A 26,156-nucleotide genomic window follows, 5' to 3' on the forward strand; every position below is an offset into this window, starting at 1 on the left:
GAGCTTCGGTGTTAAAGGGTTAAGTGAAAAAAGCTGGTAAAACAAGGCACAGGTTTGTTTTCTTGTTGTTTCTAATTCTTCCTCTTTTAGAAAAGTCATATGTGATGTTATTAGTCATCTTGACAGAGAAATGAAAGGAAACACATCCGTAGTTGGAAGTGAGTCTGAGCTGAAAATACACAGCAGCTCTGAAAGATGTCTCCTGTGGAGGTGCAGCTGAAGTTTTACATTGGAGGTAATTTCCTCCCAAATGGACCACATGGAGCTGAGCATGAAGCCCACGCTGCTGCTGGGAACAGCGATCTGTGAAGAATCTCCGTCTTATTCGACAGTTTAGCACAGAAAGCTCAGAACGAGCGGCCATGTTTGAAGAGTGATCCTGCCTGGAAAGCCACAGAGATCCAGCTGGAGGTGCACGCTGATGAAAGCTTCATGGTTTCATCCAGGAGTTTTGTTTGCGTCAGTTAGCAGGGCTGGCTATTTCAGGGGAGTGGTTTGATGTAACTGGAGAAAGATCCAGAACAGTGCTTGGTAGCTCCACCCAGTCCCCCCACCTCAACCACCACCTCAGCTAGAAAAAGAGCATAAAAGATGGAAGGTCAGCAAGAATGTGGAACTTTAATTTTGTGTAATTGTCCCTTAAATGAAATAAACTTCAGGTAATTGATGTAGAAAAGGTGAGAAGTTAAAATTGCTGCATGTTTTAGTTGTTGCAGCTCAAGGTTATGTTATAAATGTTCCTGTGTTGTTGTCTATTAGAGGATCTGTGTTCAGTTTCATCCTGACCCAACATGTTCTTTCAGTTTGTAGATGTCACTGTGGCTCATGTTTTTCTTTCTGCTTTGCTGTCTTCTTCTGCAGAAACTGGTTGCTCAGATGAAACAGGACCCTCAGGTAAACGAACCCCGGATCAAACCTCCAAACGCTCCCGTGCTGCTCAGTTTTTAACCCTCTTCTCTGTCTCAGAACGCAGATCTGAAGAAGCAGCTGCACGAACTTCAGGCTAAGATCACCGCGCTCAGCGAGAAGCAGGTTTGTTAACCTTCACTCATCCTTCATCAGGTTGAAGTGTAAAACCAGCTCTGACCCCTCTGATCGTGTGAGAGCTGTCAGTGCCCACAAACTTTAGAAGAAACATTCATGATTCTCTCTGTGACTGATTTCAAACACACATCATTAGCCCCCCCACCATCATGCTTTACTGCAACATGCCAACATGCAGGCAGGATGTGAGCTGTGGCTTCTACGTTTTAGCTGTTTCTCTCAGTTTTTCACAACGTAGCTAAAAAATGAACTGACAGCTGCTATTTGCAGCAGTTTTTTATGCGATGGGAGATGCTTTTTTTAATTATTTGGCTTTGATAATTAAATTATGACTTACGTTTTTATGATCTGATGCTTTTTTTATTGAATTTTCATACATAATAGATTAGAAAATGTAATGAATCTGTGTCTCAGTCAGTGTTTTTGTCCCTCTAAAGTCAGAATATTCTTAACATTTGTTGTGATTATTTTCTGTTGTTAATGTAAACTAGATGCAATTTTTTGTCAGCTTTTACTTGTTCAGTATGAGATTATTAATTCTGTTGGGGCTTTTTTTTCAATTTGCAGATGTGTTTCTTTTTATTTGCACAAGTTTTTCTTTTATTTTTAGCAGCATTTCTTTTTATTTGCGGGAATTTAATTTCGGTTTGCACTCTTATTTGTTTATGCTGTGACGGCGGGTCTCAGCCACCGTACTTTTCAGATAAAGATAGCCTGTTGTTGTTGGAGTCATCTGGATTGAATTGGATTTTAACTATCATAATTAATGAAGCTCTGTCTGATGTTTTCTTGGTTGTGAGCTAGTGTTTTTTAAATAATTCGATTTAGTGTAGCTTAGCGTCCAAATTGACTAGAGGATTCTCACAGAGACTGTTTAACTTTTGTGGGATTGTTGTGTTTCTGTGTTTCTCAGTAATCCTAAACTGTACATTTAAAAACAGAAGTGTTTGCATGCTTTTGCAGAAGTTTCTGTGCTCAGGTGAACGCTCTGGTGTGTCTTTTTTGTTGCTTCATGTATTTTAGGTTGGATTATTTTTAACTACTTTTTGTGCGCTTTCTATTTTTGTGCGGTTGCAGTTGGTGCGACCTGCTCTGACATCAGCACAGACAGGAAGTGTTGTAAGGCAGTGTCTGATCAGAGGCTTCACACACTCATGTGTGCGTTTGTTGCACGTGTGTGAGATTTGCTTGTTAACAATGAGGTGTTGTACAGAGCCGCTACAGTCGCAGGGAAATGAAAACTTCCTGGAAAGAAAAAAGCTTTTGTTCGCTGTGGTCTGGAAAAGTGAAGATACTTTTTTGAACCCTAGGGGGCGCTCAGGTGCCTGGATTTGTTCACCACTTCAGATTTGACTGCTGTTTTATTGAAAAAAAAATGCTGTAAACTAAAACAAAACAAATGAGGGATTTGATCATTGGAATCTTTAATGTGTGGATTTAAGCTGAGTTCTGATAACTCTGAGGACGCTGGAGTTTGTGATTGCTGTGAAGTGACCCTTTAAAGCATCATTTGATGAGAACATTATGAAGTCAGCAGATGAGTGGCTCAGCAAAAAGGTCACCACGTTAGAGCTTCAGGTCACTCTGCTCTGCTTGGTTTCCTCTTCTTCAGATGTCTTTAGTCGATGCGTCGCCGCTTGAAGTTGCTGTTTTAGAGCGTTGCTAGGCAACAGATGGGCTTTATCCTCCGAGTCCATGCGTTACTTGGTTCGTGTGTGACCTTCTCCCTCTGTGCTCATCGTGTTACCATTTGCTGGCATTCTGCTTCTTTGTGACTTTAAGCTCATAATAAATTAGGAGGATATTGATTATTCATGAGTTTTGGTTTATTTTTTTATTTTCTTAGCCAACTCTAAAGGATTTAAGAAAGGACTAAAAATAGAAACTGTCAGTGAGCTGAAAATCTGGAAGTAAGTGTGCTGAGCACAATCCTAGAGCAGCTGATAAAAATATCCCTTCCCTTCTCGGGCCGTGATTTCTCTGTTAGGAATCTTTGATTGGACCCGCCAGTCTCAGTCTCAGGATAAAGACACATTTATTTTTGTTCATCTGACGGCTGCAAATGTGATCAGTGAGCTCCAGGTTCCTTTGTTCTGAGATGCTCTTGATTCAACTGCAAGATATCTTTAAAAATGTTTAAATCCATGCACAAATTGTGAGAAGTACAATCCTTTTCTAAATGGAGTACTGATCCAGGCTCAGGATGAAGAAGTCAGAAGAATCTGGTGATGAGACCAGGAGGGATCAGGATGAGACTTTCATCAACTTTGTGCTTAAGAGACAATTTTAATCTGCTGAGTTTTTGAGTTGTTGAACTGCTGGTGGGAAAATCATGACTGTGCTCCTTTCAGAAAAAGGTGGTGGAGCAGCTCAGAAAGGAGCTCCTGGTGAAGCAGGAACCTGAGGCCAAGCTGCAGCTGCAGGTCCAGGCCCCTCCAGTAGGGGGCGAGATGAAGCCGATGAACCTACTGCAGAGCCAGCAGATTACTGGAGGACTGCAGCAGGTAAGAGATGCTAAACACAGATGACACAGCTGAGACTTTGTGTTTGACACAAAGAAGTTGACCCCTGTAGTTTATAAGTTTTAAAGAATCAAAAACTTTTACTTTCAAAACACAGGTACTGTAATGTGTCAGTCAAAAACACTCCCTTCATCTTTTGATCAATTGTAAAAGTGGTCATTTAATTATGATTGTGCTGTTTTTATCCAAAATCAAAAGACTTTTTCGTTTTCTTGAACATAATTTCTGCAGAGTGGCAGGAGTTCATTAGAAATTAACCTTGAGTTGTGAGCAGGACTGTTGTCATGGAGTAAGCCCGCCTCCTTCCCATCATCTATCTGTTAAGTGCTCTCCTGCTAGCTTACAGCCCCCTCACACCCTCAACCTAACATTACCAGTGCAACAAAAACGGCAAGCATGATAGAGCTATCCAGTACTGCTCGGATGAGGAAAACGCACATGGATCTAGTCATCTCTAGGGTTGCAATGGATCAAATCGGAGACAAAAACCAACAAAATAAAAACCTACAATAAATTTTTTGAAAATCTTCAAGACATATATTTAATAAAACATATCAAGTACTTATATACGAACATAAATATATATCACATCAAAACATTTGGTCACGTAGGCCTATTTATAAAAACAAAACATTAATGACATCTTTGAATTCAAAATTGTCCTATTTATAAAAAAATACCTGTGACCTAATTCCCTTGAATTGCTTTAAAGCAAAGCTTTCTGAGCTTTTAGAAGAAATATACACATGTCACTCTTAACCTGACAGCATTATTCATGATTAACCTTTTAGTTATTGTTACACTGTTTATTTTAATTGTATTTTATTTCTACTTTATTGTTTTTACTATTTTTGTTTTCTTGTGATGATTAATTTCGGCCCAGGTCTCCCTTGAAAAAGAGATCTAATTTCATTGAAAGGTTAAATTAAATAAAAATTAAAAAACACAGCATGTCTAAGTAAACAAAATGCAATATGACACATTGCATCTAGAAAAAATAACAAAGTTATATTTTTAAAAAGTAAGAGAAGCAGGGGATGTCAGAATTTACTTCTTCAAATTTTTCTATGGTGTTCCCTGCTGCTAAAAAGTCCCTCCCACTTGTTACTGGCAGAGCAGCAGCTTTCTCCTATCATATTGCGGGACACCTGCTGCTCCTTAGTGGGAGAACCTCTGAATGATTTCTGAATAATTTCATGGACACGTGCATCGACACTTTTGTAGAGCTCTTCAAAATTAATAAACCTGATCTCTCATGACCCGCCTCCTCCGTGATGAGGTCGAGAAAAAGGTCTTCCCACATGCAGATGGAGCTGCCACAGAGCTCAGTGGCCTTGTGGTAGAATGCAGTAAAGTCCTCCCTGAGACTGGAAGGTTATGAGTTCAAACCCAGACCGAATCATACAAAAGACTATAAAAATGGGACCCAATGCCTCCTTACTCAGCATTAAGGGGTTAGATGGTACCTGAGTGCGGCCGTGTATGCAGCTCACCGCTCCCCCAGGGGACGGGTCAAATGTAGAGAACAACACCGGTACATGTGTGTGCAGAGCAGGGAGCGTGTGGCCCTGCTCAACCTGTTTTCGACATCAGAAATAAGCTACAGTATTTTTCATGTGCTTCTGGTTTACGATTTGAATAAAGAAATACTCAGAAATGTATTTTAAGCTTGATTTTCTTTGTATATGTCCTCCACCATAATAAAAATGCCACAAGATCATATTAAAAATACCAAAAACACAAATTTTATCATAGTGGGTCTTTAAAAAAATGAAGCTTTTCAAATTGTTTCTTTATAACTATGTCTGTCCATGACTTTTATGGCTGTCACAAATTTGAATCCTAATTTCTGTCCTAAATAAATAAATAAATGAAAGCATGTGAATGTATCTAACAAAGCAGTTATAATTACCTGTAATTATACTGGGGTAGTCTTGTGTTAAAGTGAAGTAGCTGCTGTTTACAAAGTAATGTGCTTGCACCATTGTGAAGTTTTTCACCCCAGTGGTTCATTTCTGAACATCAGTAATGTTCCTCGTCTTGTTCCTCGTGTCTTCCCTAACAGACGCTGACGGTCACGCCGGTTCTCACCACCAAGACTATACCTCTGGTGCTGAAAGCTGCTGCCACGCCTGCCCTGCCTGGTTCCGTCCTGGCACAGCGCCCTCCCACTGTAGCTATGGTAACCACAGCTATCACCAAACCTGACTCGCAGAATGCCCCCATTAATCTGCAGGTGACCAGCAAGCTGACCAATCAGAGCTCAGAACCTGTACGGCTGGTGTCCAAGAACGCCGTGGTGGTAAGTTCCCCGGGTCACTGCAGTGTTGTGCCTGGATGCTTGTGAGCATAGATGCTTTTGAGCTGCAGCTGCCCCCAGATGTTTTTTTTTTTTTACCCCTTAGTGGTGTTTCCATCCTGAAGGATGTGTTTGTAGCAGAGAAAGATGCAGGCTGAGGTTCAGAGGTGGTTTTGTCACAGAGACTGACAGCAGAGGCTGTGATCTGAACCCTTCGTTTCTTAAGTTTTGCTTCCACATCGTTCTGCTCTGACGTTCTGAAGTGGTTTGGACCAGGCTTTCTCAGAGTCTTTCACTTGTTTTACACATTTCCCTACTTCTATCAACATTGAACAACTGCTGCAAGCAAAAAAAGAAACTCAATAATGACCCAGAGTCGTGCTTACGTTTAATTAAAACAAATAACCAGTTCCAGTCCTCTGAAGATCAGCATGTACAAGGACAGCAAATGAGGAGAAACTCCAAAAACGTGAACTTTAAAAAGAAAGTGGGAGAAAAGTTTTAATTGATTAAAACACCAACAGAGATGCAGATCAGTGAGTCAAGTTTTCCAAGGAGAATCAGAATTCCTGCTGGAGCTTCAGACCTTTAAAAGTTCCTTGATTTTAAGATATATTTCAGAGTTGGTTTGGCTTTGGAAAAAGTGTTTAAATTGTTGGAGATGTTTTGTGATTGAGGATCAGAAGTGCTTCTACCATTTTATTCTGTAGGGACGCAAAAAACATGTTTTAATGTAATATTAGTACATATTAATGTTTACAATTCCTGTTGGAGGAGCTTGAATTAAATGAAAGTGTTGTGAACTGGATCAAAAGCTGCTGAAAGTTGTTGGCATCAAGGTTTTTTGGCACCAGTGTGTCACTGTAGGTACTCTTGCAGACCATGGCTCATTTTGCTTGAAAGGTGCGTTTGTTGTAATTATTCACAAGTGTTACGTTCACATAAATTCAATGTTCTTTAGAGCTTAAATCTGAGTATTGTGGCGTTTTACAAAGTCATCCCCCGGGTAGGACAGACATACATCTGTAATCCATCCTGGATCAGTGCTGTCATAAATCACATGTGGGTCCAGATGTCAGCAGATGTGTGGTTGCAGCAGATCCACAGAAATCCCCTCTGCTGTGGTTTTGTCTCAGGTGCAGGCCACCACCACCGGCCAGCCAATCAAAGTTCCTCAGTTTGTCCCTCCTCCTAGACTGACGCCTCGACCCACCTTTCAGCCACAGGTGCGTCCCAGTAAGACCTGCCTCCACCCTGACCCCCCGCCCTCGGACCAGTGTGTGTGGCCCTACCTTAGGTGACATGCTCATTCTCCAGCAGGGGGCAGCAGCACACCAAAGCAAACACTCCCACCTTGCTGTGTGCTGCCTCTTCTCGCCTCTTCTCCTTCTGTTGTGCTTCTTTTGGTTTGTCCAGTTGACCCGTGAACAGGTTCCTCTGAGGTTTCCTGCCTGTGTTTGAGTTGTTTTCCTGCAGCTTCATGGTTTTTTGTCTTCCTGGCTGTTGGTTTGTTTCAACCCTGTGAGTGAAGATGTGTTGATGATGATGATGAGTAATCCCTCGCTGGAAGCTCTGCTGGCAGCATAAACCCTCCTCCCTTGAACCTGAAAGAATCAAACATTTGTCCAGTTTCTGTTCAGCACAAAGTGGGGTGGACACAGGAAAAGTAAATGCTAAAATATTCTACCTTTCTAAAGAAATTTCAGTTTTAAGAAGTGACATTCACAGAAAATATAAAAGTAAGTCTTTGTTCATTTAAATTCTTTAGTAGCGACTCATTTTCAAAAAAGTTTGTAAATAGGAACAAAGAGTAGAAAATGTGGAGGAATATCTGCAGCGACGTGTGTGGGCATGAAAAACAGGCTTTAGACTGCCAGGATGGAAGGCTTCGCAGCTTTCTGCAAGACAAAACAACCCCCCCACCACCACCACCATTCCTCCTGCAGTTTAGCTGAGAACATTTTATTAAAGCAAAACCAAAAAAGACACAGAGCTGTTCAGCAGCTTTTTATCAGAATTCCAGCAGCTGCTGTCCTCAGAAATGAGGAATTTGCCTCTAAACTTAACATTTTATGTAAATTATGGCCTTTGGGAATTCATAAATCATTGTTTTCACTTCACTTAGTCAGTCATCTTATCTGGAGTTGAGGTAAGTATGTTTAAATTCTATTAAACAAAAAAAAAACAAAGGCCCAGCCACTGAGCATGCTCCACTGACTCCACCCCTCTCGCCGCTTTAAATTTGATCTGGATTAAACAGCAAGAGAAGAGACAGCAGCACGTTTGTTTGTTTCCAGAAAAGCTGTTGTGAGGTGTGAACATTGACTGTATTTGACAACTGGAAAGTGTGGCATCAGCCAAGTTAATAAAGCCGCCATTTTTTCTAGGGCTGGGTTGATAAAATCAAGGAATCGATCAAAGCTTAGTAGATCAATAGTTGATCCATAAAAGAAGAGATCAATCTAATGCATGATGCTGAAGTCTGCTAGCTTGATACTGCAGCACAGTTTTTTTGCTCAGATTTTCTTCTTCTTAAGGTGTAATGCTGTAGCGCAATCGCCACCTAAGTGGCCAAACTGAAATCCCCTCCAGGAGAAGCAGAACAATTGTTGGAGCTTCTCCATTTGAGAATTCATGTAACACTGTATCTCATTTTAATTTCACTAGTAAATTTTCCAGTATGTGAACTGTATCAGATTAATATGAATATATAAATAGATTATTAATATATTTCTAAACAAATGTGTCTAAATGTGTAAACCTTGTAAACTCAAAATTGAATTGAATTGAAGTGAATTGAATTGCATTGAGAGGTTCGAAAGAATCATGAAAAAAACAAAATCGGAATCGAATCGATTCTGGACCCAGCCCTTATTTTCTCGCAATATGGACCCCACCATGTTGGAGCCAGACCCTGTCAGTAATTCTGGTCCAAGTCGGTCTGAGTTAACGATTCTGTGATAACCACATTGACCAATTAGGAGTGAGCTTGTTGAAAATCTCTCAAACGTTTCAAGCGTTGGACACGAGGCACCAACTACTTTTATAGAGGCATCTGATTGGCCAGTTTATAACTTGAATAACTTGCACTACACATCAGTTAAAAAAGAAGATTAGCAAGATTATCTTAGTTAGAATGGTTATTCTAACAAATACAATAATACTTGTTTATTTCTCAATAGAAGTCCATGGGAACTTGGCTTCTTGGAGCCAGTGGGTAGTTCCTTTTTGGAAGGCCGGAGGGAGGAGTCACTCAGTTCAGTTCAGTTCTCTTATACAGTCAATGGGTTTCAAGCAACAGATGAAAGAGCTGCTGGTCTGAGCTGAAGCTGCAGCTCCTCTGATCTGAGCGTTCGAGCACCTGAATCAGACCTCTGTAGGAGTGTTTCCTTTCCACCTCTGTTTATTTCATCACTCCTTTCTCATTGGCTGTTTGTCGTCAGCAGGTCAGACCAAAACTGGCCACACCCACTAATGTCCCCATCGCTCCGGCACCTCCACCGCCCATGATGGCAGCCCCCCAGCTTCTGCAGAGGCCTGTCATGTTGGCCACCAAGCTGTCCACTTCGCTGCCTTCAGCCACCCCCATCCACCAGGTGCGCATCGTCAACGGACAGCCATGCAGCAAGACCGGCTCCGCCCCCCTGACGGGTATCGTCATAACCACGCCCGTCTCTGCCGCTCCGACTCGCCTCGCCAGCCCCGCCCAGGCACCCAACAACCCTGCCCAGGTTCCTGTCCCGCCCCCAGCGCCTCCCATCCAGATTAGCAGCCTGAATATTGAGCCCAAGGTAAGAGCGCCCCCTGTGGCAGACGGTAGAACTGAGACTGAATGAGTCTGAGGTTTTACTTCATCAGATTCTACAAACTGCAAACCTATAAAAAACATGTTTTGCTATTCACATCATCTGGTTTATAACACTGATTTTTACTCAAATCCTTTTGTGACAGCAGCGTCTGATTTAAAGCTATGCTCTGTTATGCTTAGACATGAATGTTGCTGCTTCATGTTCAAACTAAAGACAGTAATCCCTGAAGTGAGGCAGCAGCTGATCACAGACGTGCTGCTGAAAGGCTCTTTGTGTTTACATTGTTAAAGACTGCAACTAATCATGACGGCTGAAGAGCTCTCATAGTGAAGCATTTTCTCAGCTCTCCAGCAGCCGAGGTTGAACCTGAAATGCTTGAAGCTTGTTCTGATGGTTGTTGTTTTCTTCAGTTTCAGTTGCTAAACACCCTCAAAAGTTTGTCTGTAGGTTCAGCAGCGACCCGCAGCTTCAGAAGAAAGAAATCTTGCAGCTTTACAGTGAAAGCAGGCAGTTCTGAGGCTCGTCTGCGTCTGATGATTGAGCGGAGGACTGTGTGGGCTTCACCTCTGTGGACCTCCTTGATGTTGTTATCATCTTAGAGAAGAAGGAGCTGATGTCAGCAGGCTGAAGGATGTCTGAGCTCTCAGAGTGCACAGAGGAGAGACGTCATGAGCAGGTTTTAGGAGCCTGTTGGAACTCTGTTGGATCTAGATTTAAAAACGACTCCTATTGTTTTATGTCATTCTGAACCAGCTTCCTGCAGACTTTATGAGATGTCCGACAGTGTTGCAGCTCCCATTTAAACATGCATAAACAGTTCATAACAGCGGGTTTCAGGGGGCGGAGTCTTAGTTCTTCCTTTTTTTGTCAATGGACTCTATGCACGGAGCTGTTTGACGTATATACGGTTTAAAATAAGACTACTCTTTTATTTTCGGTTATGGCTAACTGTATACATCGACTTTGCAAATCTCTGTGTATTTTTGTTTTTTGTTTTTTGTATGTTAGTTTGTCATTGTGAGTATACACAATCACATCCAAAAATGACACCAAACACCCAGCACTCACAAAGTGCCACCATGTACTGTAGGACTTATTGAGATGAAACTTAACAATGTTATAACATTTAAAACTTCTTTGTATGTGTAAACAAACTCTAAAGTGACTTTCAGACTGCTGTTCAACTCTTAACTCGAGCGGTCTCTTGAAAGGTCAGGCAGAAGGAGAGGCTGAGGGAGAAAAAAAAGACAGAGAGACAGAGGAGCTGCAGCAGGTGGACGGAGAGGCAGAGGGAGATCTGAGTGTGACAGAGAAAGGAGAGCAAACAGGCCAAGAGAGGGAAAATGATGAAGCTGCTGCAGCCACTCATTCCACTGCAAGATTTGATTTAGGGGACAAAGACACAGGGCCCAGACAGGTAAAGCTTAAAATCTACCCACGTGATCATTTTGGTACACAGAAGCGAGCATTTCACCACAACTGATTAGTTGCACCAGAAATAGTAAAATAAACAGTTTTTTTTTTCAATAATTGATGACTTTACACTTCCTGCTGCATTCGCTGCATTGACATGATCCTATGGTATAGTATGTCTTTTATTTTGAAAGGAAGTCCTGCAAATGTCAAAGTTATAAACTATTTCATTATTTATTTTTTTTAAAGCTCTTCATGTTTATGTTTTATTTATGGCACAAAAAGTGCAATAGTTTATTTAAATGTATCATGTCAGTAGCAAAAACAAAAATATAAATCAGTATCTTATTTTCCTAAAAAGTGAGTGAAGACTTGGTGGCTCCTACTGGGTTTTGGTTGACTAGAAATCGACACAAATGGCTCTTTAAGTGTTGAAGGTAACCCCCACCCCTTGGTTTAGTCAGTAGTGTTTGTAAGAATTGGAAGAAAACTTTAGTCGTGTTTGACAAGCAGGAGATGCCACAAACACATAAGAACATTGTTGTTTCATGGAAAGGCTACCGGGGAACTCGCAAACAGGGAAACGCACAAATAATAGCAACTGCAATGCACTATATTTATTGATACTCTGTGCATCTCTTGGGGGCTATGCCAACCTCCCCACCCAAAAAAAAACTAGGTTCTAGGAAGGGTGACACATACATTTTAAACCCTTTTTGCATTTTATTTTGGAGTATTTTGCTAGAAAGACAAGCAATGCGCCTAACATCATTTACAGTGACTCTTGGTAGCTCCAAAAGATATCCTGTAAACTCCACTATTTAAAACAACGATTCTCTGCCCCAAATCTAAATGATTGAGCAGCCATATAGCCCATTCAGCAGGTGAATAAATCTGCATTGACCCGAATCTGTGATGTCATAGAACTATATCTAAACAAATCGCACAAAGGATGATTATTGAGCTGCTGCTTCACATAAATCACAATGATCTTCATGAAAAGCTGCCGACAAAGCAGAACTTTTTAGTAAGTCTTCAGGTTGGAGGACAGCAGCTTTTGGACCCTCATCCTCCTTCTTCTTTGCAGACTGTTAAATCAGGAGGAGCTGAGCAAAAGGTGGTGGTCAGCCTCCCCTCCTCCTCCACCCCTCCGCTGTCTCCTCCCAAACCCAAGAAAGAGGAGAAGCCAGAGGTAAGAGCTACAGCGTACGACCACATTAAAGAGCGTCCTGCTGAGCTGCTGCTGCTGTGACAGCCTCTGATGATCACATGTCTCCTGCAGAAACTCGCCTTCATGGTATCCTTGGGCCTCGTCACACACGACCACTTGGAAGGTAAGCAATACTTTTTGCGACAGCAGATGTGCAGCTGCGGCTGCGACAGAGTCATGTCTGCTCTCACACGGCCGTGGTTTCAAACCCGCAGAGATCCAGAGCAAACGGCAGGAGAGGAAGAGGAGAACGACAGCCAACCCGGTATACAGCGGAGCTGTGTTTGAACCTGAGGTACACAGCCACACAAACACACCATGAACACACTGGGCATGTGATGCACCATCAAGAACACGCAGAACATGGGTTCTTGAAGGTGCTTTTAGCACGCAGTGTTCACACTGGATTGTTGCTATATTGTCTTTCACAGATCTATTTAAATATATGAGAGACTTGGTGTTGTGTAACTCCAGCCAGTTAAAAACTGCAATTATTAAATTCTCCTCCAGGATTCATTTTTAAACGGTTGACACATCCAAGAATTAAAAAGGACTCCATCCATACATCAGTACCAAATCTGAGTATCGGATTGGTCAAAGTTCCACTTGTTCCACTCACATTCAATGGCCCCACATTTTAGACATAGAGGCCAAAAACTAACCTAAAACCTGTGTAGTGATAATTGAACATGAGAGTTTTGAATGTGGAATCACAAACAAGCATATATCCATGTTTACATAGACTTTTCATTGGAAGTGGACGCTTGAATGTGCATTTCTGAGTCCAGGGTGAACGTAGCATTACAATGCTCCGCATGTGTGGCGGCCACAGGCACGTGCACACAAAGGTCTGCTGAATGTTAAGATGCAAACTTCATCACAAAGATCTGGTTTGTGTTAACGTAAAATAAAACTGAGGACAGCAGAACCAAAAAACTGAGACTGATGTCTGTACCATCAACTTTCATTGAAACATAGCATGAGATTGCCTGTATGCTTTATCTGATTGAGGTTTAAAATAGACCAAGTTGGAAAAATTATTTTGCGAAAAAATATGTGAAAATGTTTTTTATAGTTTTATTCTTCTATTTTATATTTTATTGGGTTTTTTTTTTCGAGAATGTGAAAGCAAGTAGCTGGCCACATTTAAATTTCTGGATTAATAAAGCTTATATTCTATTCTATTCTATTTATTCTATTCTATTCTATTCTATTCTATTCAATCATTTTCTTGTCTAGTCTAGTCTAGTCTAGTCTAGTGTAGTTGAACTGGTTACATTAGAAGAGAAGTTCATTGATGCACATGATGAAGGTCGGCAGTGGGCTCTCCTCCTCGTGCAAGCTCTCACTGTTGGACCTGAGATTGATCAAAACTCACCTCTGATTAAACTGAAGCTTTGGGAAAAGGTTTACTTCTTCAAAGCTTCCTGATGATTGTGCTCTGATGAAGCTGCTTTCTGTCTCTCTCTTCCAGAGGAAAAAGAGCGCAGTGAGTTACCTGAACAGCCCTCTGCACCAGGGGACCAGGAAGAGAGGTCCGTATGTAACTTGAACCTGCAGGTCTCTTCGAAAAGAATGAGCTCACAGAAGTCAGCGGACATTAGAGTGCAGTAGAGACACAGAGTAAATATAGAGTAGAGACGATTTGTCGCTGTGCTGTGATACGATGCTGTAAATGTCTTCCTGCTTCCCTCTCCTGCCTTCTGCTTCCTGTCGCTTCCGTTGAGTTTCACAGATGAAGCTGGATTTATGCTTGTTTGTCAGAGCGCTTCTGGAGCTCTAAAGGGTTAAAGGGTTTCATGTTAGCATCACCCAGCACAGGAAACAGAACTGATATGACTGGTAGCTGCTCAAGATGAACATTTAATTAACCACTGTGATTCTGCTTTGAGAGTCAGTGACAAAAGTAGAAAGGAAGGAAGTGGCTGTATTTTAAATCAATGGTCCCCAACCCCCCGGGCTGCAGACCGGTACCGGGTCACAAAATATAAGGTCGTAGACATTTTAAAAAATTTATTCGGAAACTTACGTTATATCTGTTTTGTTTATATCAGATTCTGAAGAAAGTTTTATTTTAAAAAGCTACCACATTCCCTCCTCCACATCATGACGCATGTCAGGTTGTTTGTCTTGGTCATAGGTCTTAAATACTTCTGCTACTTTCATAAAAGAGGCTGCTCCAACCGCTAAATCCAAAGATAACAAAGTTAATAAAAAATACATTTCTTTAAAAAGGTTTTTTGGGGGGAGAAAAGAGCCAGAGAGGAAACCAAAGATGATTGAATCTAACTTTAAATATGGATTTGTTGAAACCCACACATTCAGCCATTCAGCCTAAAGGCAGTGACTAACTCTCTAATGTAGCAAATACAGTGCTATTAAAGTTGCACTCAAGGTGGATTTACATTTATTGTTATCATCATTATTATATGTACACATTTTCTTTACCTTTATTTAGCCAGATGGAAAACCCGTTGAGATCAAGATCTCTTACAAGGGTGACCTGGCCAAGTGGTCAGCAGCACACGTTCCAAAATTAAGTTACAGCATAAGCAAAAAAATAAATAAAATAAGCTGTGAAATTGAAAAATGTACAATATAGGATTTAAAGCTTGGGTGTACAATTGGATGCACATAAAAATACAATTTTTATGACAATTGTGTCATTTTAATTTGTTGTCTTTAGTCGTCACACCTTAAAAGTCGGAGTTGGTGACCGGTTTGTAGCTTCTACTTTGCGAGATGAGTGAAAATCTACATCACATTTTAATGGGTCCTATGCAAAACATGGAGTACAAAAAAGTTTAAACCACATGAAAACATTTTGTGGATGATGAACATAAAGTTGCTGAATATTGGGAATTTGTTGAGAGAACATTTAAGGATTTTCCTACATCCTACTTTTAAGTAGCTTCTTACTTTTCCTCTGTGTTAAAGATAAATATTCAATGAGTCAAAACAAAATAGATTGGATTGAGTTATCACTGTTTAAATGCCCTTTTATGACAAAGACCTTGTAGCATTTCCTTTATAGAGTTTTTACAAATTAGAAACAAACCTTCAACTTCATTTTTTTATGTTTATCCTCTAAAATATCGATAGACATCCTCCAACTTTTTTTTAAATAGAAGCATTTTAATTTGAAATATAGATTATTCGGAAACCAGCATCTTAAAATAAAAATTTAAATATCAATTTTGGCCTCGCACAGACCAGTCAGTGAGAGTATTGACATTGAACTGGTCAGAGGCCTAAAACAGGTTGGGGATCATTGCTTTAGATTCTCATGAGATGAGGACATTGATGTGGTTCAGCCGAAGTGAAACGGCAACATTTGTGTTTGACATTTATCTGTGTTCATAGCAGCTGATAATCAACCACAGTAGTGGTTCGGAAGTGTTTCCTTAGGCGACTTTGTTTCTGCTCCATTACTTATAATCAATAAACTGCTCTAACAAGACAAGATATAAGATGAAAGAAGGTTTTCAGCTAGAAAAGTTAGTCTCCCTTAAATACCTCACCACCATCATGACAGAAACTGGCGTTAGTTGACTGGAAAGAAACATGAACTTTTGAACCTTCAGAATTTTCATATGCTGTTTCTGGACCGAGATGGTCCGATTTTCCTACATGGGAAAGAGAAGCTGCAGAGCTCTGTGATAAACAGCCATAAATCGACTTCAGCCTTCATCCAAACCTGTCTTTTCTGGGGGGAAATGCATCCTGGGAACTGTAGGAAGGACAAGAGTCCAAAGGTTTCTGCTCAGGTTCAGTATCCTGTCAGAATCACACGCATGAGCACAAACAGTAACACGACTAACAAGAAGTGGTCGACACCGTTCACAGAACCGGACCTGAGGCCCGCAGTTCAGAGGAACATCTCTTCTAACCAGAAGCTGACTGTTGTTGCCATTGTAACTATAGGCGTCAGATTTTATCACGCCTGCTAAAGTTCTGCTTTGATTCTGCTGCTTTGGATCATCACAAACAGTTGGACTGGATATTTCTGAGCAGAGAAGACCATGACAGGACGGAGAGGAGAGGGCGCTGTAACAATGTCCTCTGCTAACCTTTACGTCGGCGTGTGGAACACAACAGAATCTTCACACATAAATGTTCCAGAAGGCGGAGCTTAAGAGTGTAGATGTTTAACCAGAAAGCAATGAACCTTCAGAAGATCCTTCATCCTTGAAGTCCTACAACTTCTCACAGTTCTGTGGCAGGTGTAAAGAAGAGAGTGTTTTCATTTATAATACTGGTGTCCATCACAAATATACCTGTAGATAGAAAAAGCAGAGGATAGAATTCCAAATGCTTTCTTTTGAGTGTAAAACGTCCTTATGGGTCCACAAGCAAACAGTTGAAGGAACCCAAACATCCTGGAGGTGTTGGCTCGATGCCCAGTCAGATGCTTCCCTATTGGGCCGAATTCTGGCGAAGTTTCTTCCTTTATGTCTCACACTTCCTCCATTGAGCTGATCTCCAGCAGACAGATGTTTGACTTAACGACTGATAAGTTCTGGTCTTCAGCAGCTCATCCTTCTTCTTGCACATCATAATTTCTAGGGTCAGTTTCTGTTCGCGTTGAAAGGTCAGATCTTTCGTGTGGGAAGACTAAACTTAGTCGGATGGACCTGAAAGCATTTCCTTCTTTCCACCTGCCTGAAGCTTTGCCGCTCCTCAGTTCTTGATGCGAAGCAGCAGATCACAGCTCTGCAGGCTGGAAATTCAAAGGGCGAGAGGTTGCCTGGTGATGCAGGTGAAAGTGCGAGGCGTGCTAACTTCTGACGCCAGTCCATCCAGCAGGTGTGATTCAGGCTCACCTTTCAGAGCCGCTCTCCTGCACTAACACTGCTGTCTGGCTTCTGACTCCTCCTCTCCCTCCTCTTCCTCCCTCACCGCTTCCCTGACTCATGCTAGCCAACGAAGACTCCCTTTCCAAGGTATGTCATACAGACGGTCTGTTTTTGTTTTCTCCCCCCTCTCCATCTTTTTTTTTTTTTCTTTTTTGTTTGTTCCGTCTTTGTCGTCTGTCTCATTTCACCCAGGTCGCCCACCCAAATACAGCAGCGTCCCGGAGCTGGGCAGCCTCACCCCGACCTCCCCCTCCAGCCCCGTCCGTCCCCTCCCCCTGCCCAGCCCCAGCTCTGGGGATGTAAGTAAAGACGGGGGAGACGGACACCCTGTCGCACACAGTCCTTTTGGCCCGGTAGCTGTCAGTCGTTCACACCCCGAGACCTCCACGCAGCACACACATCTCCATGAGTTTGTTGTCTCCATGTCAAGACCATCGCCATCACCTGGTTTTACTTTGACTCAGCCTTACAAAGTGAACAGCCTCCTGCAGAACAAACTCACACACTAACTGTAAAGTAACCCCACACACATCCATCTGAGCTGTTAACAAGGCCAGTAAACTAAACCAGATCACGGTGCCCCCCCTGCCCCGCCTCACCTCCCCACTCGCGGTGGGCCGGGCCAAGTTGGGCAGGGAAACTGACTGGTCCAATTCTTCCTCACAGGGAGACATCCATGAGGATTTCTGCACTGTGTGCAGACGCAGTGGCCAGTTGCTCATGTGCGACACGTGTTCTCGTGTTTATCACCTGGACTGCCTGGATCCACCCCTGAAAACCATTCCTAAAGGCATGTGGATCTGTCCAAAATGTCAAGATCAGGTAATCGCAGCAGCCGAGACTGATCCAGAGTCAGGGGGAGTGGGGTACCGCAGTCCAGGGGAGGGCCTGTGTGGGCCTGTAGCTGTGTATGAATGTACAGAGATGCTTCTGCAACACTGTCCTCAGCTTTAGGACTGTTCAGTGCTTTGTAAGCAAAGACATGAAACCCTATGTTTCTTTTGTGCCTATGTCTCATTCATTGTGTCAGTTAAGATTGGCATCTCACATCCTTCCACTCCATTGCCTGTCCCCTGTCAGCCCCAACACTAAAAACTGTTCTTTCAAGTCTTTTCTGTGCCTCAGCCTGTGTGACATCTCAGAGCCTCTGTCTGCAGATCCTGAAGAAAGAAGAAGCCATTCCCTGGCCCGGCACCCTGGCTATTGTCCATTCCTACATCGCTTACAAAGAAGGTGCCCTCTGAAGATTCGTGTTTTTTTTTCTGCCAAGCATCTCCAGAGACAAAGCAGGACATGCTGACAGTATTTCTATTTTGACTTTTAGCTAAAGAAGAGGAGAAACAGAAGCTGATGAGGTGGAGTTCAGAGCTGAAGCTTGAGCGAGAACATTTGGAACAGAGAGTGAAGCAGCTCAGCAACTCCATAACGGTGAGAGAAGCAGTCAGTCGGAAAATCGAGTTAACAGAAAAATCACAAAAAAAAATAAAATAAAAGCACTTGAGTAGGGCTGCACAATATGAGGAAAAAACTAATGAACAATTTTGATATGGCCATACACTTGTGATATATGACCATATAGCAAAACTAAATACAACTAATACTTATTTTTTATTTAAATGCAGCAGTTATATTTAAATAAAAGTCAACATAACTTAAATTTCCGCTCCAACCATATTTTTTTTCTATCGTAAAAATGTTCCCAGTGATCTCTTAGTTTTAATTATGCAGTTTTTAGCCAAAATATAAAAGCTGTTGTCATTTTTTAAGACATTTTATGCACAGTGGCAGTAACTCATTAGAAATACGATTCTGGGTTGACACAGAGCAACCCGCCCCTCTCCCCGTCGCTGAGAACTCTGTTTACGCACTTATGTGCGAGTTTAATGCCTCAAGCAATATTGGATCAATTCAGTCGTACAGTTTTGAGCCAGAATCCCAATTCGCTTCAGCACGAGTGTTGAACGCTCCTTATGTCTCGCACACCTAAGCTTGAGCTAGGTCATTAGTCCGAGCATTCTAAAGCATCCAGTTTTCATCTGCTCCTGATCTACCACAATTTGAATTAAAAAATACTCACAAACTCATTTTTTATCTTAAATTGTTTTATATAGGTCTTCTACTATGAGAAAATGCTATGTTAAAAACACAAAAAAGTTGATTTCCATTGAATTTGGTCTTTAAATTCTACTCTAAATGACCCACATCTACGTAGGTATCCAACATAAAAGGGCTCCATCCGCTTGGGTAAAAATATAAAGGGTTAAATTTATTTGTTAAATACTTCGAGCTTCCATAGGATTTTTTTAGCGGATGTGTAAACAGTTAAGGTAACCATTTAACGCAATTTACGTCATCTTTTGCGATATGTGTATACCACAGACTGATATTGCGATGACACTTGAGTGTAAAAAAACAAACTTAAACCTACCAATAATTACAGAAACCAAAAAAAAAACAGAAAAGGAAATGAGGGAATGTGTAAAAAAAAAAAAAAAAAAAAGGAAAACTTAAGTCATACCCTACATTTTACCAATAAAAACTAACCACAGATTGTGCTCTAATTCAAGTATTGTCCCCAATAAAGTTTAGTTTTTTTTTTTTTATCTAAAAAAATTCTTCTGGGTGCTTTGCTGTCCATTTGAAAATGTGTCCTGGAATTCTGTTTGTTTGCAGCTTTTTTATTTGTTTACATCAAAATTTGTGTCATTGGCAAAGAATAAAAGGAAACTTTTTTTAGAGTGGAGTTTATATCCAGCTAGATTTGGGGATTTCTGAACTGTGAAAATTAAAAGCAAAATTACAGGATTTTTTTCAAAGAAAGCAATTTGTAACTTCACAAGTGTGAAACTTGTTTGTAAATTTACTTAAAAGTTGTTGATATTGTAAATGTTTTTTCAAAACCATTTGTATGATAAAAAATATTAATTAAATGCAATATTCTATGATATTCAACATGTATTGTATCTAACTTATTTTAGGAGATTTTAGGCCTCACAAAAAACTGAAGACAAATCATAAAAAATATATTATAACGGTCAGGTCAGCTTTTTAATCTCAGAATTAGCATAAAGTTGATAGAAAACCCGATGTATTAAAGTCAGAAGTGATCTGTTTGAAGAGACCTTCTGTTTAAATTAGAAGTGTACGAAGGTCGTTGTTTCAGGTCTGATACCTTGTTTGGCTTCTAATATTGTTTTTGTTTTTGATTAGAAATGCATGGAGACAAAAAACACCATCCTGGCCCGTCAGAAGGAAATGCAGCTCTCCCTCGACAAAGTGAAGCACCTGATTCGCCTCATTCAAGCCTTCAATTTTAATCAGACTCTGGCAGAGACAGACGGGAAGGAGACCAGAGTCCAGGAGGTGACTCCAACAGCTGTGGTCCCTTCTGAACCCGTCGCACCCGAAGCCAACTCTGTGGAGAAGGCAGGGGGGCACTCCTTCAGCAGCACACAGGAGAAGCAGCAGACAGCAGGAGGTCCAGGGAGTGCAGACAGACAGCCGGACAGCTCGATCCCAACAGCAGAGAACTGTCCCAGTGCGGGAGCAGTGGGGAAGCTCGGGAGTGGGTCAGGAGTCCGGGGTCACACGGAGGCTGGGCCCAGCCCAGAGACTGATGCTGCTCCGGTGGGTGACGTCACTGCAACAGTTGCCACCACCAACGGTTTGGCGGAGCCCAGCTGCCCCGACCACAGCCCCACTGGAGTCTGCACCGCCAACGCCGCCACCAACTCTGAGAACAAGATAGTTACCATGAACCCCGTAGAGACGGTGGAGAAGAAACAGGAAGAGGTCGCCACCAGCGACGGTAGCGGCACCAACAACAGCAAAACCTCAGAACCCTCCCAGCATCCTTTGCCAGCTCTCGTCAGCAGTTTGGACAATAAAAAGTAATGCTGCGTCTTCGGTCGCAGGAATTCAAGCATATATATATAAAAAAAAAAGACTTTTGCTTGCACCTCACGGTGCCCTGAAGTTGCCAATCTGTATAAATGTTGTTTGTTTGCATTGTATTGTCAGACTGTGTCAATGGTAGATATACAGCCGGAGTCACGTGACTCTGGAAAGACGCCGGCCAACCCACCCGCGGAGACGGGCTCCAGGAAGCCGTGCGCACCAGTGTCATCATGCCAATTAGTGATAGAAATCATGGTGGGAATACTCAAAGGGAGTTTCAATCCATCATCACACCGGTGTGTGCCTGTTACAGTGGCCCCTGTGTTCTCTTGTGGGGTGGGGAGTCGTTCCCATGGGTGCGAAGATGAGCAAGAACATGGAACCAAACATCTGTCAGGGGTAACTGGTCCAAGAAGCAGTGTTGTGATAGTTTGTGTTCTGAAACGTCGACCTGTTTGTTCTCTCGTTGCGTTCGACCTGATCTGGATCATCCTCTGCAGTCCTGCGGCCTCGGCTCTACCTTAACTGATGTTTCGGCATCGTGGTTTTAACCAAACTAAATATTTTATGGTACAAAAGGTTCAGTGTGCTTCAAACCTTTAGGAAGGTGTCATCGGCGTATGGTCGAAGCTTTAGTCAAGCTTTCTATAGAGTTTAGTAGTTCAGTCTAGTTTTCTTTGATTCGGTATGGGTGGCAATTTATTATTAAACAATCACCTCATTCCATCTATCTTTATGACCCCAGCTGAACTGTGAATTTATTGACCAGTTGTAATCCAAAGTTTAAAAAGTCCCTGTGTGTAGAAAGTCCTTCAAAAGGATGATACTAGTATGTCAGAGGAAATGGTACAACATTCCCATCAACCATCACTTCTGCTTCAAGGGTGAGCTAAAGTATTGCAGAAGTCTTTTCATGAGACTCCATCAATCCATTTTCTAAACCGCTCTGTCTTTTCCGGGCTGCCGGAGCCTAACCCCACCACTTCTGGACAAAGGCAGGAGACTGTAGACTCGTGAAGCTCACTTGAAGCATACTGACACCTTTCAGAACTTCCGAGTCCCACAAACATTCCCCGAGCTCAGGCCGTCAGGACCTCAAAGGCTGCTCTCAGCAGGCACGAGGCCAAACAGGCGCAGTAGCCTACAGATGTTCTCAGTGGTGTCGGTCAAGTGTAGTGATTGAGTTTTCATTCGTGAGTCAAGTGTGTCAACTGTGAGCACTAAATGTGAAACTGCAATATTGCAACGTCAACACACACACACAAACTATATCTGGGCTGTGTTTCTTTTTATAGGAAAAGATATTCAGGTCTTCCTCGTCTTCAGAATAAGTGCTTTCTGTTCCTGAACCTGCTGGACTGGCATCATCAACACAAAGAAGTGGGGATCTTTGCATTTTGTGCGTTTCTCTCAAATCCTGAACTGCCAAAATGATGTTGCATCCAAATTCAGCAGGGACAAGTCTACTTACTGTCTTGAAAGAACAAACCGCTGGCATTTTTATATGAAGATGCCTCCTTTTTAAAATTGGAAGTCCCCATGTAGAGATAGGAGAACTTATCAAACAATAACCGACAGGATGTGTTTCTGTCCCGAAGCAGAGCGACTCGTTGTGTGAAACTTCGGATGGATGAAAACACAACTCCTGAGAATAAAGCACAAGCTTGCTGCATTACAAAGAAGTGCTGAAGAGCTTTTTGTACATGGAATTAAACAGAGTATGCATCTCTTTGTTGTGATGTGACTTATCCCCACATGCCAATATTTTTCTAGGAGGAAATACTGACCTCTGTCTGACACCAAGGCTCAAATCATGGAGATGTTTTTGGTGAGGAGTTGCTCGGCATTATCCCCTGCATGTGGGCAGAGCTGGGATTTGTGGTGGCGGTCAGTCGGGTGTGTCTTTGTGCGTTGAACTGATCATGACTTTGGGCTTCTTGTTGGGTATGAGGCAATAACAAATTCTGGTCTGCTCATCAATGGTGCCTCTGGCTGTGCTGGAATCTCTTTTCGTTTTTGCTTGAAGTTTGGTTTCTGAGCATTGTATCCCACCCTGGCTTTTGATCGACTCAGGAGAGGACTTCTGACTTGTCTTTTGGGGTCACCATCCGGCTGCGTTTTGAGACGGAGGATGTGATGTTCTGAAGTTCAGGGGGAACACAATGTTGTGGTCTGCAGAGAGCTGTTTGTGTCATGGAGGCTGAAGCCTTCGTGTCTTGACTTCTGGTTTCTCACCACAGCTGTGAAAACTGCCTTCTTTCAGAAGATCCCAGAGCATCTCCTGTTTGGCTGCAGTGGCTTTTCTTTTTGGATAAACGTGGTCTGTATAGTTTGAGCCCCAGACAACGAGCCAGAGGAGAAACTCCAAACGTGTCCCCACCTCTGTTTGCCTACCCGCCGTTGTGTCCTGTTGTGTGTCTGTCCTCGGGTGTGTGTCCTTCAGAACGGTCATCCAGTCTTTTTCATTCGTGTTCCAGGCGGACTGGAACTCTCCCTCTGTACAGTAGGTACCTCGAGTGCCTTTCTTCAAACAGCAGATAATATTTGTCTCTTGACTTGCACTGTGACTCGTAAAACCTTACTTACCCTTTGGATTTCCCTCCCCCCACCCACCCTTCTCTCTCCCAGACTCCAGACGCGGTCACATCGCTTCAGGCTGCCAACAGTAGATGCAAGTTGAAAATGACATGTCATACCGAACTGACCACATAGTGTTTCGTTGTCGATTCTAGAGGTTGCCTTAATGTGTTTTTGTTTTCTGTTTATTTTCTGCTGAAACTTTATGGGAGGAAAGTCGCCGACTTCTCTTGGATCTGTTTCATGATGCACTTTTAGTTTGACCAGTATTATTGTCAGAGTGAGAGCGGTGTCCTTAAGTGGTCACAGTCATTTTTAAAAACCCATTATCCCCCCCCTACACACACACACACACACACCTTCTATGGGTCTTCTGCTTCAAAGGAGGCGGAGCTTGCCGAGTCGGGTCATTGAGCCAGAGCCGGAGGTGCGTTTCTGATCAACAAATTTTGACGGAGTTAGCGCCATCTGTCGGCTCCGCATGGCGCCTTACATGCCTTCTTATGCAAGTTTTTATATGAGTTTTGTTTTAATATGCATTTTTTTTCTTGTTTTTTTATGTTACTTTTTTATTTCTGCATCCTAATACTAAATGTGTGCAGTTCAGCCATTCCAGAGGAAATGTCTTTATGTTCTTTTAAACTATTTGGGTTTTAAAAACTCATCTGACCCTGCAGAAGTTTCTGTGTTAACCATGGGAACCACATGGCGCAGGGCGGTTGATGGCTTCGTCTTTACATGCTTGAAGTAATGTTGGCTCCTGTGTATGTTGGAATTCCTGCAGAAATGCATGAAAATGGGGGGTTGGGGACGGGAAGAGGCCATGCAAGTTCATTTATATCTTTAATTTATCCAAAGAGATGTGGATTTGTTTTTTTTAAAGCCTTTACTGCATATCATTTGAACAAACACAAAGTGTGGTTGCACACCTGAAAAGCGTTGTGTCCTTGGGGGCTCTGCCATGCATCAAACAGAAGGCTCCATGCCACCCTGGGGTCCATGTGAGGCTGATTTTTCCAACTCCACCCTTCTATTTGTCAGAGATCGAGTCATGATTGTGGCCTTCTAGTATTCTGTCGATTCATGACACCATTATTCTGTTCCCACCCAGCTGCCCTCTGTCATCCATCCATCCATCCTCCATCCTGTCCTGACCCAAAGGTACACCTGCAGCTTCTTACCTCATCCACAGTTGATTCCATTGGGGGTGTGTTGAGTGCAAAAAAACAACAAAAAAACAACAATAATGATTAAAAAAAAGAACTTAAAAAAATTGAATTAATTAAAAAAAATGAAAAGAAGTCTTTTTTTATCTTCCATTTGGTGAGATGCATTGTAGCGATACGAATAAAGAAAAAGTTCACCTGGTGTGCTGAATAATGTGTAAATTGGTACACAATCTGAATATTTGTATAATTGTTTGTATTTTTTCATAATGATTTTGGAAAGGAATGTGTTTATTTTTTTGACTTCTGTTCCAGATGTGTCTTCTGTTGGCCTGACATTGTGACTGGTCTGGTGGGATTCTTACCTCTGTATTGAGCCTCTTCTGTGATGAATTCTTTGTATGCAGTGTTTAGGAAATACTGTAGGGATCATGGGGAAGAGTTGATATTAGGAGCATTTGATCAATTTGTATTTATTTATTTTATCATTTTGTTAATAAATTGTGAAAAGCACAATGTCTCCTGAATTAGTTTTTACTTTAATGCATTTTTATTATTCAAAAATACTGAAAAAACTTAATAAAAATAGTGTTCCATTCAACTTTGAAGTGGTCCAACGTCTGTCACTTGACATTCATATTTGTCCTTTACTCTTATATTTTTGTATTTCTGGTCTTAAACGCTAGAGGGCAGCAAATGCTCCTGTTCAGCATTTGGCCGTTGTAGTATTTAGGCATACGCATTAACTATATAAAACTACTACAATCAATGGCATTACGATTAAGTTCACGTGTTAGGAGAAGCACACACGCAGGGTTTTGTGTGTGTGTATGTTTGTTTATTTTGAAGAATAACTGATGTCAGCTCTCTCAATTATGACATTTCTCATTTTAGTTCGCTCAAAGAAGTCAAAATCCGACTAATGTACTATAGTTCTATTTAAAAAAAATCTTTTCTACACTGTAAGATGGTTACTTGTAATAGAACCAACTTAAATAACGACACCGCGACACCTCTATTTGTAGGTACAAAACATATAACCTGTGCTCCGGTAGTGCGTGGCAGCAGAGTGGCGCAGCGGAAGCGTGCTGGGCCCATAACCCAGAGGTCGATGGATCGAAACCATCCTCTGCTAAGACACATTTTTCATTTCCCAACACATAACTGAAAATTTTGTTTGTTTTTAATTGGAAAACATTTGCTTATATATATATTCAAAACGTATGTATACGTATATATACATTTTAAGATTCTCTGGGCTTTTAAGAAAATAAGTATGCCTCTCAATTTTAACAAACACTAAAGAAATTAACTTAAGATAACTATATAAATAAAACAAAGAGTTTTATGTTACTTGAATTTT

General features: G+C 41.8%; 1 protein-coding gene and 1 non-coding gene across 6 annotated transcripts in view; both read left to right on the forward strand.

The window, feature by feature from the left end:
• Positions 1-24,887, forward strand: part of phf21ab (PHD finger protein 21Ab) — a 35,160-nt gene extending 10,273 nt beyond the window's left edge. Inside the window, exons 5-20 of one of the 5 annotated variants that reach the window (XM_036212513.1) lie at positions 862-894; positions 967-1,032; positions 3,396-3,548; positions 5,632-5,868; positions 7,002-7,091; positions 9,309-9,656; positions 10,891-11,091; positions 12,175-12,279; positions 12,370-12,421; positions 12,513-12,592; positions 13,772-13,832; positions 17,346-17,452; positions 17,820-17,975; positions 18,311-18,386; positions 18,478-18,581; positions 20,364-24,887. In XM_036212513.1, the coding sequence (XP_036068406.1) occupies positions 862-894; positions 967-1,032; positions 3,396-3,548; positions 5,632-5,868; positions 7,002-7,091; positions 9,309-9,656; positions 10,891-11,091; positions 12,175-12,279; positions 12,370-12,421; positions 12,513-12,592; positions 13,772-13,832; positions 17,346-17,452; positions 17,820-17,975; positions 18,311-18,386; positions 18,478-18,581; positions 20,364-21,047 (2,553 nt within the window). In that variant the 3' untranslated portion in view covers positions 21,048-24,887. The remainder of the gene's footprint in view (positions 1-861; positions 895-966; positions 1,033-3,395; positions 3,549-5,631; positions 5,869-7,001; positions 7,092-9,308; positions 9,657-10,890; positions 11,092-12,174; positions 12,280-12,369; positions 12,422-12,512; positions 12,593-13,771; positions 13,833-17,345; positions 17,453-17,819; positions 17,976-18,310; positions 18,387-18,477; positions 18,582-20,363) is intronic. The other 4 variants (XM_024280984.2, XM_024280985.2, XM_024280986.2 and 1 more) reach the window with 4 other exon arrangements.
• A 969-nt stretch (positions 24,888-25,856) lies between these two features.
• Positions 25,857-25,928, forward strand: trnam-cau. Its single transcript has one exon. It is a non-coding gene; the product is annotated as a tRNA-Met (tRNA).
• The last annotated feature ends 228 nt before the right edge of the window (positions 25,929-26,156 follow it).

The sequence above is a fragment of the Oryzias melastigma genome, linkage group LG6 (assembly GCF_002922805.2).
Source record: "Oryzias melastigma strain HK-1 linkage group LG6, ASM292280v2, whole genome shotgun sequence".
Classification (NCBI taxonomy): Eukaryota; Metazoa; Chordata; class Actinopteri; order Beloniformes; family Adrianichthyidae; genus Oryzias; species Oryzias melastigma.